Below are 19,512 nucleotides of genomic sequence, written 5' to 3' on the forward strand. Positions count from 1 at the left end.
AAATTCCTTTCAAGTTTTTCACACTTAACATGACCTAGTCACGCAGTTGCAACTAATATAAAGAGCTTATATCTAAAAACTTGTTACTTGGTTTGTCTAATAGTACCACACTAATAAATAAAGATATATATATATAATTATTTTTTTTACTATAATAATTAAATGCCTACAGACACTAGTGTTTCATCCTTTCGGGAATCTTTAGTGCAACACGAGACATCTCTGGCTCGATTAGCGAAGATCGTATGAATTCGGCTACCATTAACCGCATGAAATAATATTGAATTTAAATATATATATATATATATATATATATACTACTTGATGTTAAAATTATTTTTCCAGTTTATTAATTATGTCTTAATGCTCACTCAGTGTTTAACTCCTAAGATACTGAAATGAATGGTTTTGCCAAAAATGATGAATTAAAAAGTAATTAGTTTTGATGATGGGTAAAACAGAATTGTGTGGGTTGTAATAAATTCCTTGTTAATATTTTAGCCTTTTGTTTACATGTCTACCTTAAAGAACTTTTTTTTTCTTTTTTTTTTTTACAGGGTGTTAGTTTTTATAAATAATACTTTCATCTCATGAGAGTTGGTCCATTTATCTTTACAATACCACTATGAGTCTTTGATATGATGTTGGCTGCTATGCTAAATTCTTCCAATTTATTTACATCTAGTAAATTTAGTCAACTTTATCCTAAGAATTCATCCAAATTAAATCTGCTAACATTTAAAATGAACATATCATTCAAGTAATGGCAAGAAGCCAAGTGTCTATTTGTGAATTTACCAAAATATGTTCTCCTGAAGACCTACTTTGTTTATGTTATCTAGTGTGCACAGAATGTATTTTTTTTCATGGAAACCAATACCTGTGTAGGATAGGTATTTCGTGAGCTAGCAGCCTGTTTAAGAAATTTACTCCAGGGAATCAAATTTCTTGGGTGCCTAACAAGGTCTTGCTTTACAACTTGCATTATCAGTGATTAACTTTAGAATTGTTTTCACTTATTGTCTGTCCTTAGCTGCTTCATTGAACCACTGCAGTTAAATGCTATAATAGCACCAACAAATTGCTAGTTCTTGTACAAAGTGTCTAAAAAAAATGTTAGCAAACACAACTTTTTCAAAGTAATTTGTCACTTCAAAAAGAAATGTACAGATGTTTTTGAAAATTCACATCTATTTTATTTCCAAAAGTCTTTCAATTAAAAAATGTAAAAAGTTTGTTCATTACATGTGTGTGTGTGTGTGTGTGTGTGTGTGTGTGTGTGTGTGTGTGTGTGTGTGTGTGTGTGTGTGTGTGTGTATACAGTATGTTTTTTTTTTTTTATACATTGAAAAATGATACAGTAAGTTTGAAATCTGAGTCTTATAGACAGGCTTAGTTCTGATGACCTTGGAGGAAGATTAAATTCAGACAGTATAGGGAGATGTATGTAGAAGAGAAGACTTAAGTTGTATGGCCACATGGAAAGAATGGAGGATTAGATCTATTGGGTTAGTATGTTCTACAACATTTGAGGTTGCGGGTTTAGTTCATAGGGGTAAGTCAAAACTTTTAAGTCAGTTTCTTAAAGTTGTCCAATACATGCAGCTGAATATGATGAATACTAATAATAAAAATGTTTAATTCCTATAGAAGTAGAAAATAGATGTACATGAAGTCGTCTCAATTTTATGAATACAGACATTGCATTCCCAGACAGTATATTATAATGCAATATGAATATTGTCTGTCGGATGGCAGTGAAATGTGGTAAAAAAGGTGCAGATAATTCACTTATTATTAAGCAAATTGATTACCTCCACCTAAGTTCCACATGATTCTTTTTTTTTTTTTATTCGCTTATCTTTTTAAAAGAACGCCTTAAGTAGGTTACAATATTAAAGGCCTGTGTACGATTTCTAATATTTTTATATTATCCATGTATGAGACCTAAAGAAAAATAATTCAAAATATAGTCATGTTTACAGAGCTTGAAACAGAAGTAAAAATAAACAATGGGCATTTATCAAAGTTAGTTATAGGCAAGAAACACATGAAAGAAACTAAAATCAATGCAGGAATTGCCAAAAAAAATACAAAAGAGTGGAAAGTCATTCTTCCGAAATGAAAACTTGTGTTTGAAACAATCACTAACATTATAGCATAAAAGTACCTTAGTCTGTTACTAATGTTTAAAATATTAGACAAGAAAAAAAAGCATTTATGTAAATGTTACCTGAATTCTGTCTATCAGTGGAGCTAATGAACATTGCCATGATTCTTTAACACTATTCTTAGATGCTCATTATACCAATCTTAGGTTCTCATAATCAAACTTGTAGGATATTAATAAAGAACGGTTAATTTTTAACTGCTTGTTTTTGTTTGTTTTTTGTAAAGTATTGAATTTTATTCAGATGACTCTTTTTATAGATATGTACAAAAACCTTTTAACAATGACAGTAACTGTTTAATATTTAAAAAAAAGTTTGAAGAAAACAAATAGCTGAATAGTATTGTTTGGTAATATTCACTTGTTTATAATGTACTATTCTAATCTTTTTATTCTTTCCTATTTTTTATTACCTTCGACTATTTAGAATGACAAAACTAGAGTAAGACGAAGGGAGTAATATAACATGCATATAGAGAGGGTGAAGGTGATAGAAACTTGGTAAGAGATGTCTATTTATTTGTCTCCTGATGATAGCAGAATTATACACAATTGGTTCTTATGTAGAGAAAATGCAGCTCCTTAAAAGGAGAATTAGAATTGCATAAGTCGAGAAATATTTATCTTGCCTGGACAAAGCAGATAATATACTTTTATCTCAGTCTGAAGGTCGAAGTATAGTAAGAGATAAGGTATTTGAGTTGTCATTTGCAAATTACAACTAAGAACAATTATTTATATTTTGTTTCTTTTTTTTTTTTTCCACCATAATTCTATCCCTAAAACAGGAACATTTAATATGTACTTTGTGTGATTAGAATATCTAGGGGGAAAATTTTTAGGAAAACACGTGTTGATGAACTCTAGCTTATTTTAACACTTAAAAGCAGTTTCATGAAAGATGAACATCAAAGCAATGTATTTTGTACTCTTTCAAGTGGAAAGAAAAAGGGAATAGTCCCCCCCACACACACACACTTTTTTGCCTTTTCTTTTTACAGCATCTCATTTTTTAAATAAATCCTTATTCTACTTTATCTGTTTTCCTAAAACTGTTGTTAGCTGTGTTCAATTGTTTTAGGAAAAATTAAATTAATATTTTTCAATGTATGTTGAACTGTTGCTAATCAGCTTTATTTTAAGAGAAATAAATTTTTAGTTGTCTTACTATTTTCAATCAATGATGGGAGAAAATATTTAAGAAAAAATAGATCTACTTGTGTAATGTATGCACCTCTGTACTAGTGTATTAATCTTTTGCGGAAAAATATATGCACATATTACACAGGTTTTTACAGTAGGTAATCTGGACATTAAAAATGAACTAAATGTTTAAAAATGTAAAAATATTGGAATCTGATTGTATCAAAATCTGGGTAATTAAAACTGAATTGGTAATTGTATTGTAATCAGGGGCGCGAAATCTACCCATCAATAACACACACACACACACATATATATATATATATATATATATATATATTCCCACAAATATTGAATTAATAGCTCAATAGTGTATATATTACTAGTTCGAAATATTTTTTTTTCTTTTCCCCAAGAAAAACTTCTCTATTTATATAATTCCTATTTTCAAAACATTTTTCTTCATAAATTGTTTTCAAAGGGCTTTTTTGGTGAATTTTTATTTTCCATGAGATTAAAACCCCTAAGAAAACGAAACTGTTAGCATTGAAATTGTTTTTATTTTCCTTTCTTTTAAAAGCAAACCAACAAAATGAATCTAGAGTTGCATCTCTATGGAGATAAATAACGAAAACTAATCTTAAAATCCTCAACATGTCATCTTCTCTTATATCCACCATTAGTCTTTTAACACACACACATATAAACAAACTCCTATAAACAGGTTTTTTACCTACATATTTTCCCTTATTAAATTTTTATATACAATTATAAAAGAAACTGTTTATCTTTATCACTATGCACACTTCATATGTACATTAATGCTTTAGATGGTGGCAGGAAGGGTGAATGATTGGTGTAAATAAAGAAAAGGAGGAAAATAAAAAGTAAATGATAATGGGTAATGAGAGAAATCCATCCCATCCATATTTTTGAGCCCCTGGAGGGGCATAGGCCATCCACAACTTTGTCGATGTTTTCGTAGTGAGTTCTTTTTTCGTGATGGGGATGCCTAACCTTCCCAGAAGATACATACAGCGCCTAGCCTTCCCAAATGGTCACCCATCTGATACTGGCCAGACTCAACATTCCTTAACTTTGTTGATCAACGTGATTGTGCCGTACAATGAGAGAAATGGAATGATGTAAATAATTGAAAGGATCTATTATGGCATTACAACATATTCTAAAATCCTTTGACTTTGTGAAAATTGGATCTGTTGAAAAGTAGGCTTTTGTCTGTTGATTGTTTAAAACAATGATACTATTGTACCTGTCTCATCTGTTGCTTTTACCTATTTAATGTTGGCCTCACAGGTCGTTTAATACATACTCAATTTTCTCTAAAATTTGTTTCAGGTGAAAGCAAGAATTACGCAGTGTTTGAATATTGTCACAATAAAGAAAAATCTGGTCAAATTCGAGAGGAACTAAATTGGAAAGAGTACAAAGGCCATGTTTTGCAGTGTGATTTTATTGATGAAAGTTTAGTTGTGTCTTATGACAAATTGAATTCTCGGTGTCTTCTTGTTAATGGGCTTCCGAAAGACTTCAAAGATCTTCCTGAATTGAGGACAATGTTTAGTAAAGACCACACCCCTATTTATTGCCAGGTATAAAACTTAATCTTTATAATCTTTTTAAATTTTCAAAAATAAATTGCTTTTCAAATTCTGTAATAATTTTAACATTTTAAAATTGTTGATTTAAATTTTGTTTAGATGCTTGCACACGTTTTTGATTTTGATAAATTAAAAAAAAAAAAAAAATTGTCTCCAGCGACATATTTTTTCTTTTTCAGCTGGAAATTTTTTTTATTCAAAACTCAAGTTACTTTTTTCTATATGCGCAACAGTGAATTAGTTTATGGATGATATGAAATCCACTCAAGAAATGTGCAACAAGTTCTATAGTGTGTTATCAAACAGATTGATAACGTGTTTCAGAAGGATTTTTTTCTTTGAAAACAATCTGCATGTGTCTGCACTAGAAGTGTCTGATAAAAAGATTTTAAAGTTCACATCTTAGTTTATCAGAAATGCCAGACCTAAGAAATTGGGTTGGTACTTTTTAGTATTACATGTTAGAAAAAAAAATTTCTTTCTTAACAAGTTCATACTTAAAACTGTTCAGTTCTGGCAAATATTAGTCGGTGTTTTTAAACAAAAATTTCATTGATATTATCAACGATTTTCTTTTGTTTTTACTAATATCAAGTGGGAGGAACTGATCTCCCAGTTTCTAATCACTCTTTTAACTACCAATAACACCATACGAAATTAATGAATTTTTTTTAACTTTTTCTTTTCTCCCCTTTTTTGTTAAGATCTTGCTTTCAACTGAATATTACTTGACCTACTTGTGCAATAACATTTCTATCATAAAAAAACCTTGACACTTCAAAAGCATGTGGACCCGATCTCATCCCAGCTGTGCTATTAAAAAAGTGCTCAGCCGAAATAGCTCCAGTTCTCTCCAAACTCTACAACAAATGCCTTAACGAATCTTGCTTTCCGGGCTGTTGGAAAACTGCTTCTGTGGTACCAGTATTCAAGAATTCTGGCGAAAGAACTGACCCATTAAATTATCACCCCATTAGCCTCTTCCCACTTTTTGCCAAAATATTTGAGATCTTAATTAACCATGCTCTAGTCCATCACCTTACAGATGCTAAACTTCTGACTGACAACAATATGGATTTAGACAAGCCCGTTTCACAGCAGACATCCTAACTGTAATCTCTGAACATATATACCATTCACTGGACAAAGCGGGGGAGGGTAGAGCGGTAGCTCTAGATATATCTAAGGCTTTTGACAGGGTCTCCTCAGGAAAATTAGATCATACGGTATCACTGGTAGAATACTTAACATAATTAAATCCTTCTTAGATAAGAGAAAAATCCAGGTTATCCTCGATGCTCGTACATCTAAACAATCTATATATATAAAAGGCAAAATGTGTGTGACCATTTTGTGTATGTCTCGCAAAGGCTTCTTTCGCACACGCTCCCGGGTTCGTTACGATCGCTTACAACTGTTTATATAGGTCCTATATAATAATATCTAGGATTTAAGAAAGCGCATAGCGTATAGATTTATTTACATCGATTTTTACAAAATTATTGCTATTTTGGCTTCTCGCGTGTTGATTGGGCTTTTTCGTATAAAAAGTGAAACTAATTCAAATTTAACAATGAACAACGTTCTCTGTATCGCGCCGGGAAATGTCCAGAAGCAATCAGCTTTGATCAATGTGGAGACTGTCCTCTTATATCAGACAGTTGCTAATCAGTCTGGAAAATGGGGAGCCGGTTTCCCCCTCTCCAACATATGTTGGGGAAAAAACCAGTCAAACCCAAGTTAACTGTTCTATTTGACCTCAATAATTAGGTCAAATAGAAGCAGCAAAGTTAACTTTTATTGCTGCCACCTGTCAATAGTTAAATAAATAAATTCAAACGTGTTCCTTTGTATGTCATGGTGGCCCAATGGGTAGCGTCACACGTTTCTTTTATTTTTTTTAACACTTTAATTTCCAACTTTGCTTCAAGGGTTCGATCCTCATACTCACCTACCAAAACTTTTTTTGATAAGATACTAGTCTAAGAAGTGATTCAGAGTTTGATTCTGATTTGTCAACGTTTTTTTTTTATATAAAGTTATATTAAATTCAACTCAACCAACTCTGGGTAGTGATAGTTAGTATAGATTTTTTTTTTTACATACTGGCAGATTCATATCTCTCCTAAAGTGACATGTCTTTGCACGATGCAGCTATGAAATATATTCATATAAAAACATAGGTTATACTCTACCTTTGTCTATCTCTATTAATTGTAGATTCTATTCATGCTTGTTTTAGATGCTGCTTTAACATTTTTTTTGTCAATTGTTATGGCTATCTGTGGCTCATTTATCTTAATGGGAGCATGAGGCATGTAGTGACTCATGTGTGATTTTCGCTTTTTCTTGATAAATCTGTCGTATAAAGATATTTGATCAGTTGAATAAGGTAGTGGTTCTGTGAACTTTGCCTAGACCAAAACCACAACTTGTCAATATAAGTCCCCCTCCCCCTAGCCACAAATAAATGCATAAACTCTGATAACTACTTTAGTATAGATCACGATTAGAATAGATGTATACAGTAAGCTTCATCTCATCTGGCATCTACAGATTAGATGTTGGGTATGTTTGCCCCCACCACCACTAAACTTTCACAACAAAAGCACTCGCCTTGCTACAATTACTAACAATTTCCCCTCTGCTCTCTTTGCCTAAATCTAAATACAAATTCTATTTTTGAATGCTGAACTGAATTTAAAGCGAAGAATATCTTTAATATTTTTCATTGAAGACAGAATTTGTTAGCAGATAAGTTGCTTGTGATATGTATTGTTTTATTATAGGCAAATGTTAATATTATTTATATTAATTGCAGTTTTTTTAATTGCTATAGAATTGCTTTATTTAGTAACAGATTTTCTCGTCCATGCATGTACTCATATCTAGCAAGGTGATTTTAAATATAGCATAGATTCGACAATTCTATTTATTTTCAGTTAGTGAGAGGGGAATCCTTCACCATACTTTCCCTTAATATAAGTTTAATTGACGTGTTTAAGTACAATACTTAATGTAATCATTTTTTTCTTTTTTTTTCTATGGAGAGTAGACAATGCATTGTGGATGCATTATCGACCGCTCCCATTACTCTCATTTCTCTTTTGTCCCTCAGTCCTCCTTTTTAAGAGGTGATTTTTCTGACAAAGGGAGAAGAAAAAGCTGTATTTTAGGTTGGCAGTATTTTGCGTGAACAGTCGGAATTTTTCTGTTTCTACGTCTATCCTTGTGGCCATGTCACTAGTAAAGGTGTGGGAGGTAAACATTCTTTGGGATGATGTTATCTGCCTGATAATTAGGGACCTGAACCTTGGATTAACCACTAAGGAGGCAGTCCTATCAGCAAGTGAAAAGTACTGGAGCTGCTGTATTGCCATTTTTCTTCATTTGTAGCAGTTTGTTGATTTCCAATGCTGCGATTCCTGAATGAGGTGGTGGCTCCCTCTATTTTTGCTTTTATTTTAGTTTCCGGGGGGGGGGGGTAATGACAGCTGCTATAAATAAAAATGATCGCCCACCCTTCCCTAAAAAAAAATTTAAAAAAAAAAAATTCTTTCTGCAGACAGGACTTTTCAATGGCGAATCCCCCATCCCTCCCCCCAAAAATTATAACCTGAAATGAGACTGGTTGGACCGGGGTGGGGGACAAGACTATAGCACATTCTTCTGTAGCTGGAGATACATAGACAACTCTCTTGTATATAATAGATTTCTGTAGGAATGACTTAGCATTTGCTTTCCGAATTAGTACATAACACTGAAAAACCAATTCTCCCTGATGAAACCTGGCCTAATTGACCACCTGAGAATATTTTTTTCTAAATTTCAAATATTATTCATCCAGGGCAATGCTTGTCTAGAATATACTAATTTTTTGTTTAGTAGAGTTTTTGTTTGTTTTTTTTTACTTGGACATACAAACACATAGACAACTGTCTTTTATATAATTTAGTTGGGTGGGGTGGGGGGCAATTTTCATAATTTCAATTTAAACAGACTAAGCTATCTTAATGTTATATTTACTTTTGCGCTTATTTTCAAACTATTAAAATGATTGTTATTCAAGCAATTGTGCTGTAAAAGTAGACATCCTATTTTTAGCAACATTGTGAACTGTTTGACAGTAAATGTGATCAGATTTAGAAAGAAAGTTATGTTTAATAAATTTTAATGATCAATTTTACTTTGTAATTTTAAATTCAACTCTATGCAAACATTTAATATTTTCTACTTTGACAGAGTAATTTTAAATTCCTTGTATATATTTAAAAAAAACTTTCTTGCAACTGATTAATTCCTTTTAAAGATCTGTTGGATTATCTATATATAATCTATGAGAGAGGATAAAATTCACAATATATCTCTAAATGAAAATGTGTGTAGACCATATGAAAACTACAAAACTATTATTACTAAAGTGCAATGGCAAGAATTAGTCCAAGATGACTGAAAGCAATACTAGGATAAACAAAAGAGGAACTGGTGCTAGTTCTCGGTTTTCTTTCTAGATTAATACTCATACTTGCTTGGAGTATAGGCTATCCATAGAGGGATTCTTTCCCCACCCCCCAAAATATTAGAAAATTACTTTATAGCTAGGCAAATGGTTTTCATGGTTCTTTCCAAATGGTCATTCATCTAAGTACTGATCTACTTATTTCAAAGACTGTTTGAAAATAAAACTACTCAAGAAGAAGTAGCAACCCTAGTTGAAGTAAGCGTCTCTAATGATGCTGGCCTCAACAGAGAGAAAAATAACAAAATACCAAGGACTTATGTACAACATAAAAAGAAACTGCAATCTTAAGAAGGTAACAATCATGCCAGTCATTAAAGAAGCAACCAGGCTAATGAAAAAGAATTTCAAAAACTATCTGCTGAATATACCCGGTGAACTAAGTGCAAAAGAAATACAAACAATAGCACTTAAAGGGACAATTAGAATCTTAAAAAGATCCCTCAGTTGGATTAACTAAACTAATAGGAGAATGTTTGGCATCCGGTAGAATACCCCATCCCCAGCAAAAAGTGATAAGAAAATTAAATCAAAAATTATTTGATGCATATTTCAACCATGCTAATTTGATTAATATTTTTCTTCCCACATCCTGTTTTTAAAAATAATACTTAAATTACCTGCAGTCATTTCCTCTTTTGAAAATTATAAAATTTTCATTGAACAAAAATCAGTAAAACCCAGTCTATTGGACAAGTTTTAAAAGAGCAGAAAGTTCAAACTTATTTTTTTCTTACTTAAATTATCTTGACTGTTCTAAGTTTAACTTGTTTAATTATCTTGTACTGTTCTAAGTTTAACTTGTTTAATTAGATTTTGTTTCTGAAAAGGAATGTTGGATTCAGAGCCGTGTAAAAATATGCCCATCCCCTTTAAAATAGACATTATATAAGTAATATATAAATTTGGTATATTAGTGTTTTTTGTTTTTGTTCAGAGTGAAACCTTCAATAATCTGAGTTTAGCATTTACTAACTCCAGTCATGTGAATAACAATTATCAATCCAATATATAAATTTTTTTTTCTTTCTCTTTAGATTGTTACAAAAGATGGTGTATGTCAAGAATGTGCTATTGTGGAGTATGCTACATCTGAAGAGGCCGAGGCCACGTGGAGGAGCCTCAGGGATGAAGCCTCAATCAAAGGCAACAAAATCGACCTCTCTTTCAGTGTTCCGGGCTTTTCTGCTGTTGTTGTCTACAATAAGATAATTCAGAGAAAGGTAAGTTTAGTTCTCAACTATGAAGAGTACTGCCACTCTCCTTTTTCTCGGGTTAAAATATCACTTATGGTAGACTTATCAATCATTAGATAAAATTATCTAACTATTTGCTGTGTTAATTAGCTAGTCTCCTGATTTTAAAAGAAAAAGTTGCATCCAAATGTAAAAACTCAACATATTTAACTTGGCACTTGTGTTTTAGTTAAAACCTGATAAATGTTAAAGTTGTTTTTTAAACAAGGGTTTGTACTGTGTAGTTAAACCATTTAAATTTTAATGTTTTATATATTGCATAGTTATACTTGAACGAATGTTGCCTACTTCATTGAGTAAGAAACATTGTGTGGATTTGATCTGGTGATCATTCTTTACAAAATTCTAACAAAAGTAAATATTTTCCGAACGTCCCATTTTTAACTTTTTTAGTTCTTGGTTTTGTAAATAATTTTAATCTTTTGGGGATTGTAAAATTTTCATTACACAATGCATTTAATATTACCCAAAAAATAAGTCTAGATTGTGCTGGATCTTAAGAGGTTTGAAAAATGCATATGATCCAATGAAATATGGAAAATAGAAATGAAAGATCTTTGTATATGAAATAGAAACAAAATTTACATTAAAGATTGCATGGAGGTATTAATTTCTAATCGCACAAGTATGTAATGATCATAAGATGGGCACTGTTAGAATTTTGGAAAAGAATGATAAACAGATAAAACACAAAGAATGTTTATCTGATTCCATTAAATATGCTTTTATATATATATATATATATATATATATATATTTGTTCACATATTTTCTTAATTTGCTTAATTCTCCTGATGAGTTTTTGTTTAAGGTAGGAACTGGCTGATAAATTCACCCCAGTTACAATTCTTGTTAACAGACCATCCTTGGAGAGTTATGAGTATTGTGAAAAAGTAAGAGTAAATTTGGTGAGAAAATTATTGAATCTATAGTTATTAACAGGGCTAAGACAGCAGCATATTCTTTTCCTTGTTTTGACTCTCTGGTATATATCCATTAGTATCTTATGTTTTTATGTAGTGATGTGTTTCTCGGTTGATTGTGTCTGTCAGATATATGCTCGAGAGTAAAAACAATGAAAAGAATGTTTTGTTGTCCTAACCCTAATTATTAATAACTAAGATTTCCTCAGGTGAAAAAATCTACCATCAACCCACACATTTTGTTCTCTCCACCATAACCCCACTCCAGAACAGATGAAATAAATACTAAAAATAACCCTCACCTGAATACATAGAAATGTTTTTTTTTTTTAATGAACACTATTATATATATATCATATATACTGTCAGTTTCTTCCTTCAAACATCCAGATTTTGAATTTCTCTTCCTGTATCTTTTTTCCTCAATTCTACTAACTTGCACAAATTTTAATATATGAACGGACATTTTGCTATACAAATTCCTCTTAATTAGTGTTCCTGTAGCTATGGTCCCTAATTCACAATAGCCCCTTGTCTCTGCTACCCTTGTTTGGGGTGAATATGATTTAAAAAAAAAAAAAGACATTCGTAAATTATCTTTATATGGTTAATGATGCCAAAGACCCTGAAAACGTACGACAACCATTTATAGACCAGGCACTTTTCCAACCTGTTTGATAGTCTGAGTTTGGTGGGAGGAGCGGGTAAGAATGTAATTTACTATATATATGTATTTCATAATTTTATGCGGGGGTAGAAAATTTCATTATTGCACAGGAAGACTCGTTTTAATCATAATTAAAAGTGGGAAATGAAAATAATAATAAAAAGTACTTAATAGGGGAGGCCAACTGGCCAGTTTATCTTCACTTTTCATAAGCTGAATCGAAGGTTTTTTGTTTTTTGTTTTTTTTTTATAAATAAATTTGAGTGAAATGGGATATGTTAAAAAAAAAAAAAAAAAGTAGCAATATAGTGTATTAGAAAAAAAAAAAATAATACCGGGATACAGCTATATGTCTAAGATACCGCCTAGAGACTGACCCTGTTCAAATCTAATTCATTCTACCCCTCCACCACTATAATAATCTTCTGTGTGTGTGTTAGTATGTCTCGCAAAAACTTCCAACACGTGCATCGGAACGTGACAACACGTGTATCATTTTAAACCTCGATTCTTCGGACGACAAATATCGAAAAATTGGCCAAAAACATTAATTCTTTCACCCTCAACTCACCAGTTTTCTATAAGGAGGGGTTGCTTTTTCTGCGAACATTTTTGCGAGTCATCGTTTCCTTTCGGTTGACTAACCTTAATTTCGACGTTTGTGACTTCCGGTTTTGTCATGGGCGCATCGGCAAAGATGTCACCTTTTCTTTTTTCTCCTTTTCTTCCTTCACATTATGGGTTCGAGCCTGCCTGCCTATTACCATTTTTTTTTTTTTTTTTTTTTTTTTTTAACACCTCTCTCCACCAATACTGCCTACTGTTGTTTTGATTTCCCCACCACCACCACTATTTCTTTTTCGGGGGTTCCTTACTATACCATCTTAACACACCTAGACAACGCTGGGTGCTCTCGCTAGTCTAGTATATGTGGCAAAATGTGTATGTGTTTGTATGTCTCATTAAAAACTTTCAACAAACGTGTTGAGACATGACAAAATTGATAAAGCTCGGTCTCTTGGACAATAAATATTAAAAAAAATTGGCCAAAAACATTAATTCCTTCACCCTCAACTGGGCAGTTTTCTACGAGGAGCAGATGTTTTTTTTTTTTTTTTTTTTTTTTTTTTTTTTTTTTTTTTTTTTCATCAACATTTTTGCAAGTCATTGTCTCTTTTCAATTGACAACCCTTAATTCCAATGCTCGCGACTTCCGGTTTCGCGATGGACACATCAGCTAAGACGTTAGGGTTTTTTTTGTTTGTTTTTTTTTTTCACCTTTTTCTCCTTCACAATACAGGTTTGAGCCTGCCTGCCTACTACCATTTTTTTTTTTTTTTTTTTTTTTTTTTTTTTTTAACACCTCTTTCCACCCGGGCTGCCTACTGTTGTTTTGATTTCTGCCCCCCCCCCCTCCCAAACTGCCATTTTATTTTAACACCTCTCTCTCTCTCTCCCGGTTCCTTACTACACCACCTCTACACACCCAGGTGCCAGGTACCCTTGCTAGTGCAATTTATATTTAAATTTAATTGCAGTGCTGACTACGTGGGTTTAACGTCGTTAACACTTGATAGAATTCAACAGCACATACCTAGCATAATCAACAATGGAATTTACCTACTGATAGACATTCTTATTAACACATCCGGGTCTTTTATAGCTGAACATTTACTTAAAAACCCGGCATGTATTCGGAGTCATGCTCATTTGACCTTTCACCTGAAGATCTTAGAGACTATTCAAGTTTGCTAGAAGAAGCCTTCTCTCCCCAAGCAAAGGGAATCTGTTAGGTTTGAACATGTCTCTAGGTGATATCATACATATTGGTATTTTAGACATATAGTGTATCCCGTTTTTTTTGTTTTTTTTTAACGTATCGTCTCCCATTTCACTTGATTTTATTGATAAAAAAGGAAATCCCTCCATCCAGTTTAATTCCGCCCCCCCCCCTCCACTTTTAATCATGAACATCAAAACGAGTCTTGTCATGATTGCAATAATATATATATATATATATATATATATATATATATATATATATATATATATACATATATTATCTAATACTTAATAAAATTAATTTTGAATTTAATAAAAATAAATCTTTACAAGGCATATAAGTCCCCGATCAGGCCAGAAGTACTTAAAATTATGAAGGTAGTTCCAAAAGTAAAACTTTACAACTTATTTTTTTTTACTCAAACAGTTGAAGAGCTACAAAAACGGGAATGGTACCATTCTAATGAGCAACACTTTGTGCTCCAGAATTTATTTTTCTCTATGGTCACCACCATTCTCGATGCACTTTTGCCAGGAATTTAATGACTCGTGTTTCTGATGCACGTCCATGACAGGAATTGCTTTCTTAGTCTCACACTGCCAAACTGTCAATATTTGGAACAGAGAGATGACTTTAAAGTTATGAATGCATTAATTCAATCTTCATAACAATGCAATTTGCAATCCCCTCTGATCCATTCGGATGGAATAAAAAGATAAGAGGCATTACTTTTGGAATGCCTCTCATATAAGAATGGTGAATTTATCGACTAGTTCTCACTTGAAAAGCTCATCAGGAAACTTGAGTAGATCTCTACCAAAATGTTGACAAAAATTGTCCCGTGTTTCAATTTAAAAAAAAAAAAATTTTACTACACAAAGAATCTTGCTCTGTATATAATATAAAATTTGATGGCCAACTCGCTTATTAAAATCTGAAGTGTATATTTAAAATTTTTAAGGTTTAAAATAACTATTTATAATTCTGTAAGTTCTTTAATGTCTAAACCTGTTAACAATTTAGACAAGGTGTCCCAGAAAAAATAGTTCACCAACATCTTTAGTGGAAGTTACTGAAAGTATATTTGTGCAGAGGTGTACATGATGAATATACAAAGTTGAAAACCACATGATCTTATATTTTATAAGTATCTTTTAAGATAAAATCTTTGTTAGAGGTATTTATAATATGGGGTGTGTGCTTGACATGTCATAGTGTGCTTGATATTGTTAAAATCGTTTTATCACAACTCTGCACAAATATAATTTTGATCATCTCCACTAAAATTGTTGATTACGATTTTTTTTCTGGTATGCCCTGTGTGTGTGTGTATGAGAAAAAAATTTAAAACTAAATTAAAACTTACAATTAAATTTATTATTCGACTGTATTGAGCATTTATTATTTGGTTGGGATTAATTCATTAATATATAAATATTTATATTACGTTGAAGTTTGCCTTTGATTATATCAGATAAACATTTCTTTTCCATTGTATTGTTTCATTGTTTCTTATATATATATATACGCACACACACGCACATTGAGACAAATATTTCCAAATTTTGTATTCAAATGTAAATATTAACAAAGTTCATTTTGAAGTAAAATATAATATACCATTTCACTAGCAATAGGCACTGATTTTTTTAGTTCATCTCAAAAAAGGGTTTCATTTACTATAAAGGCATACAAATATTTTGTCATTTGTTTTTTGCATGTTTTTTTTTGTTAGTGGTACACTCATCAGCGCTGAATATGCATAAAAACAATAACAAGTCACATCAACCTATTGATAGTCTCTCTTAATGACAATTCTTTTGTTTTGTGCATATTTACCATTATTGAGTGGTCTCACTGATGTAAGAATAATAAAAAAACAAATATGCAGAGAACTACATGAAAAAAATTAAAGGGCCAAAACAATAATCTCCTTAGATAATAAAACTGAACATTTTGTTTGAGATGGGCATAAAAATAAATGGCTGTTCCTAATGAAGTGGTATATTAAGTGTTTGTGTGTTTATAAAATGGATGATTGCTTACAGCGTCATCAATGTTTGTGGAAAAGTTTAAAGTCTAGTGTGGCTTGCATTACTTGCCAACAACACGTGCACACAGTTTACTGATATTATCAAATCTAGGAAAGTTTCTAAGGAATTTTACTCCACTGTAAATATATTTTTGCACTCTCAGACACTTTTGCTTTCTTGGTACTTTGAATCAACCCAGATTCATGTTATGATTTATTAGAATGCTCACCATTAATCGTTAAAACAATTCATGGAATGTCTGAAAAGTCTTAAAATCGGATCAATTATAGAATGAATATGAACGGTTTTACTCTCATACCAAGAAACTTTTCATGGGATATGAAAGATTTAATAAAGTTGTCTACTTTGTTCAATGTTGTATGTTTGAATGAATAAATGTTTTGTTTTTAAGACTCAAGAAAACGAAGTTACAGATATATTAATGTAGTCACTATCCCTATCGACCTTTTTTCCATCTGTCAATCAGCTTTTTAATGTCACATTGATAAAATTCAAGTTTTGAACTGAAAAAGTAAACTTTCATCATGATAATGCTAGATGTCATTGATCTGGAAAACTGCATTACTTGTCATATTCTCCAACTGAGCAACAAAACTATTTTGAAACCATTTGTGTGGATTAAAAAAAATTGAAAAGGAATTTCATTATCAGTTCAAAACCTGAAGAACTTCATGAAGATGACAATAAAACGTTTATGAAAAGAAAAGGATAAGAACTACATTAGTGATAATTTTTTTTTTTTAAATCTGATATTTAACAACCAAATGTCATGTTCTGCCTGATCTATTAATGTTATTTTTAGTTTTTATTAATCCAAAATCCTCATCTTTCAAAACTACTCTTTATAGCTTACCCTTTTCTTTATAGTTGTCATTTCTAAAACTTCTCCCAACAAATTGGATTAAAGTCTATATTAAAACTTTTGGTTTTTATTTATAAAAAATATTCATGTGAAATATAGCAGTTCAAAATAAAATAAGAAAACCTGGATCAACTTATCAGTTGAATGTATTTGTGCACACCAAGAATTACTAAAGATAAGCAGGTTGAATTTTAATCTATATATCTGTAAAAGTTAGAATGTGCGTGAGGACAATTTTCTACCAATATACTGAACGAATTTTTGATCTACACACTTGAAATTTGGTATATAGAGTATTCAGACGTGAAAAACTTAATCGGTTTTCATCCAGGAAAAAAGACGCTGCTAAGGGGTCAAAATTGAGAAATTTGTATGTAGGGGGTCATTGGATTTTTATCATTTTGTCAACTGTTTTACTAATGCGCATGCGTGAATAATTCGCATGACAGATTCCTTATGTTAAGAATAAGTAGGTTTCAAAACGATTTTTAAAGATCGTGTCAAGCTGATTATCATACTTGACTTTTGATTTCGATCTCAACTGAGTTTTTTTTTTTTACTTTCAAGTGAACTATTTAGAAAAACAATACTGGCATGCACATGTCTCGGTTTTTGTATGAATTAAAATAGAATATGCATATTTTATGACCGGGCAATGCCAGGCAGCCTATTAATAAAAATATAAAATTACTTTTCATAACTCAAACTCCAAATGGTATTTGCATCAAATCAGCATGTCTTTTCTAATATGATTATGCCATGCTGTTTTATTGCTTGGAGTTTAACTTAAATTATTAATTTATTAAAATGCTACTGTCTTATTTTCAGTACATTTTGGTGTACACTAATACTTTCAACTAATAAGTATATCCATAAGTTTTTCTGTTTATTTATTTTAAACTACCATATTGTACATGCATCTCTTTAAAAATAAGCACCCAATTCTTTTCTTAAAACATTCTGAATTAAAAAAAAAAAAAAAAAAAAGCAACTAGGTTTCCTCCCTCTTAACCTCCTCCACATTTTGGCTCCTTGCATCATCAAACTGTTCAAAAATTATGTATTCAAAAAAATGGTAGGTTGTTTTTAATGAACTGAAATATCAATTAGCATAAAACTTTTAGAAAAAGTTTTAAATGTAGGAATTGGTTTCTAACTTGTGCATTGGTACCTTTTTTCTTTTCGCTATAATTTAATCTTTTTATTTGATTTTTAGCTACTAATTTCACGATTTGTGTATACACACAAGTTCTAATTCCCAAATCTGATTTGACTTAGTTTTTGTTAAATAAAACTTTTATGAATAATAGATTTCAATTAAGTTTCCCTTGTCCTATTTTCTTTGAGAAAGCATATTGATTATCAATGACTATTTCAAGTTATTAGTCATTTTGTATGTGCAAATCCATGTTTAATTTGTTTTACTTGATTAATTGTAAAAAAAAAAATCAATGCAAGAATCTTTAATAATAATCTGCATTGTTTTGACTGGTTTCAATTTTGAGTTGTTGGAAATCCATAGAGAAAGGTTGTTTCAGTTCAATACTGATTTAGTAGATTGAAGCTCGAGTGTCACCACTTTTTCTGAACAACTAAATTTATACTCTTCATAACTTGACTGTAAATGAGCCAAAGGATTTTGTCAAATGTGAATTTTCATGGCCTTTCTCTCCTGTATTAATCTCAATCTGTATGCCACACTCAACAAGATTGCATTGATTGTATTTTCTCTTTTTTGTATTTTTTTGTTTTTATTTCACTGTAAATTCATGCCAATTTTTCCCACTCCCATGTCCTACCTCCAGAAACTGACATTCATCACTTTTTTGAAATAGAATACTTGTGATTTGTGAATGTGTCGAAGACTGAGATCTTGATTGAATTTCTTTTTATTTTTTGTATCTGTCCTTTTTCTTTTTAGTTATTCATTCCTCCTCCTCCTCCTCCTCACTGCTCATCCTACTGGCACCTGCTCTGTCTTATGTAGACGTCTTTATCTTTTTTTTTCAGTCTAGATAGAATATTTAAACAGTGTCTGTTCCGAATGCACTTGTGCCTATCAACTCTGATTTTGGAAAGTATTTCTGTTGTCTTCGTTTGATATAATCATTTGTTTTCCTTAAACTCTACATTTTTATTAAATTTTATTTCTATTTCCACATTAACTATGCACACACCCACTTAGTTTTGGCAAAGAAGTGTTTGTGATCAGAAACTAGTGTTCATCTATTCATCACTGGAAATTCAAATTCTGAGAAATTTATCAAACAATCTAACTATAAAATCTTTATGAAAAGCAAACTATTTTCCCTAAATTAGACTCAATTCTTTAGTATTTCTTTTGTACAAACCTAAATACCAAACCTAATTATTTGTAGACAATTGTTTTAAATCTAGTTTGGCTGCTTTTTTTTTTTTTCTTTTTTTTTTTTCTAGCAACTTTTGCGTCCATAGATTCTCATCTGTTTCTATTTTCAAATGTCTGGTCTGCAAGATAGTGATTACTGAATGTG

The 19,512-nt window shown here is 31.3% G+C and overlaps 1 protein-coding gene across 2 annotated transcripts in view; it reads left to right on the top strand.

The window, feature by feature from the left end:
* Positions 1–19,512, top strand: part of LOC145295938 (uncharacterized) — a 132,810-nt gene that overhangs the window by 74,169 nt on the left and 39,129 nt on the right. For both annotated transcript variants that reach the window (XM_080141818.1, XM_080141819.1), the window contains exons 4-5: positions 4,673–4,926; positions 10,492–10,677. In XM_080141818.1, the coding sequence (XP_079997944.1) occupies positions 4,673–4,926; positions 10,492–10,677 (440 nt within the window). The remainder of the gene's footprint in view (positions 1–4,672; positions 4,927–10,491; positions 10,678–19,512) is intronic.

The sequence above is a fragment of the Euprymna scolopes genome, chromosome 16 (genome assembly GCF_053919585.1).
Source record: "Euprymna scolopes isolate OS-2025 chromosome 16, ASM5391958v1, whole genome shotgun sequence".
NCBI lineage: Eukaryota > Metazoa > Mollusca > Cephalopoda > Sepiida > Sepiolidae > Euprymna > Euprymna scolopes.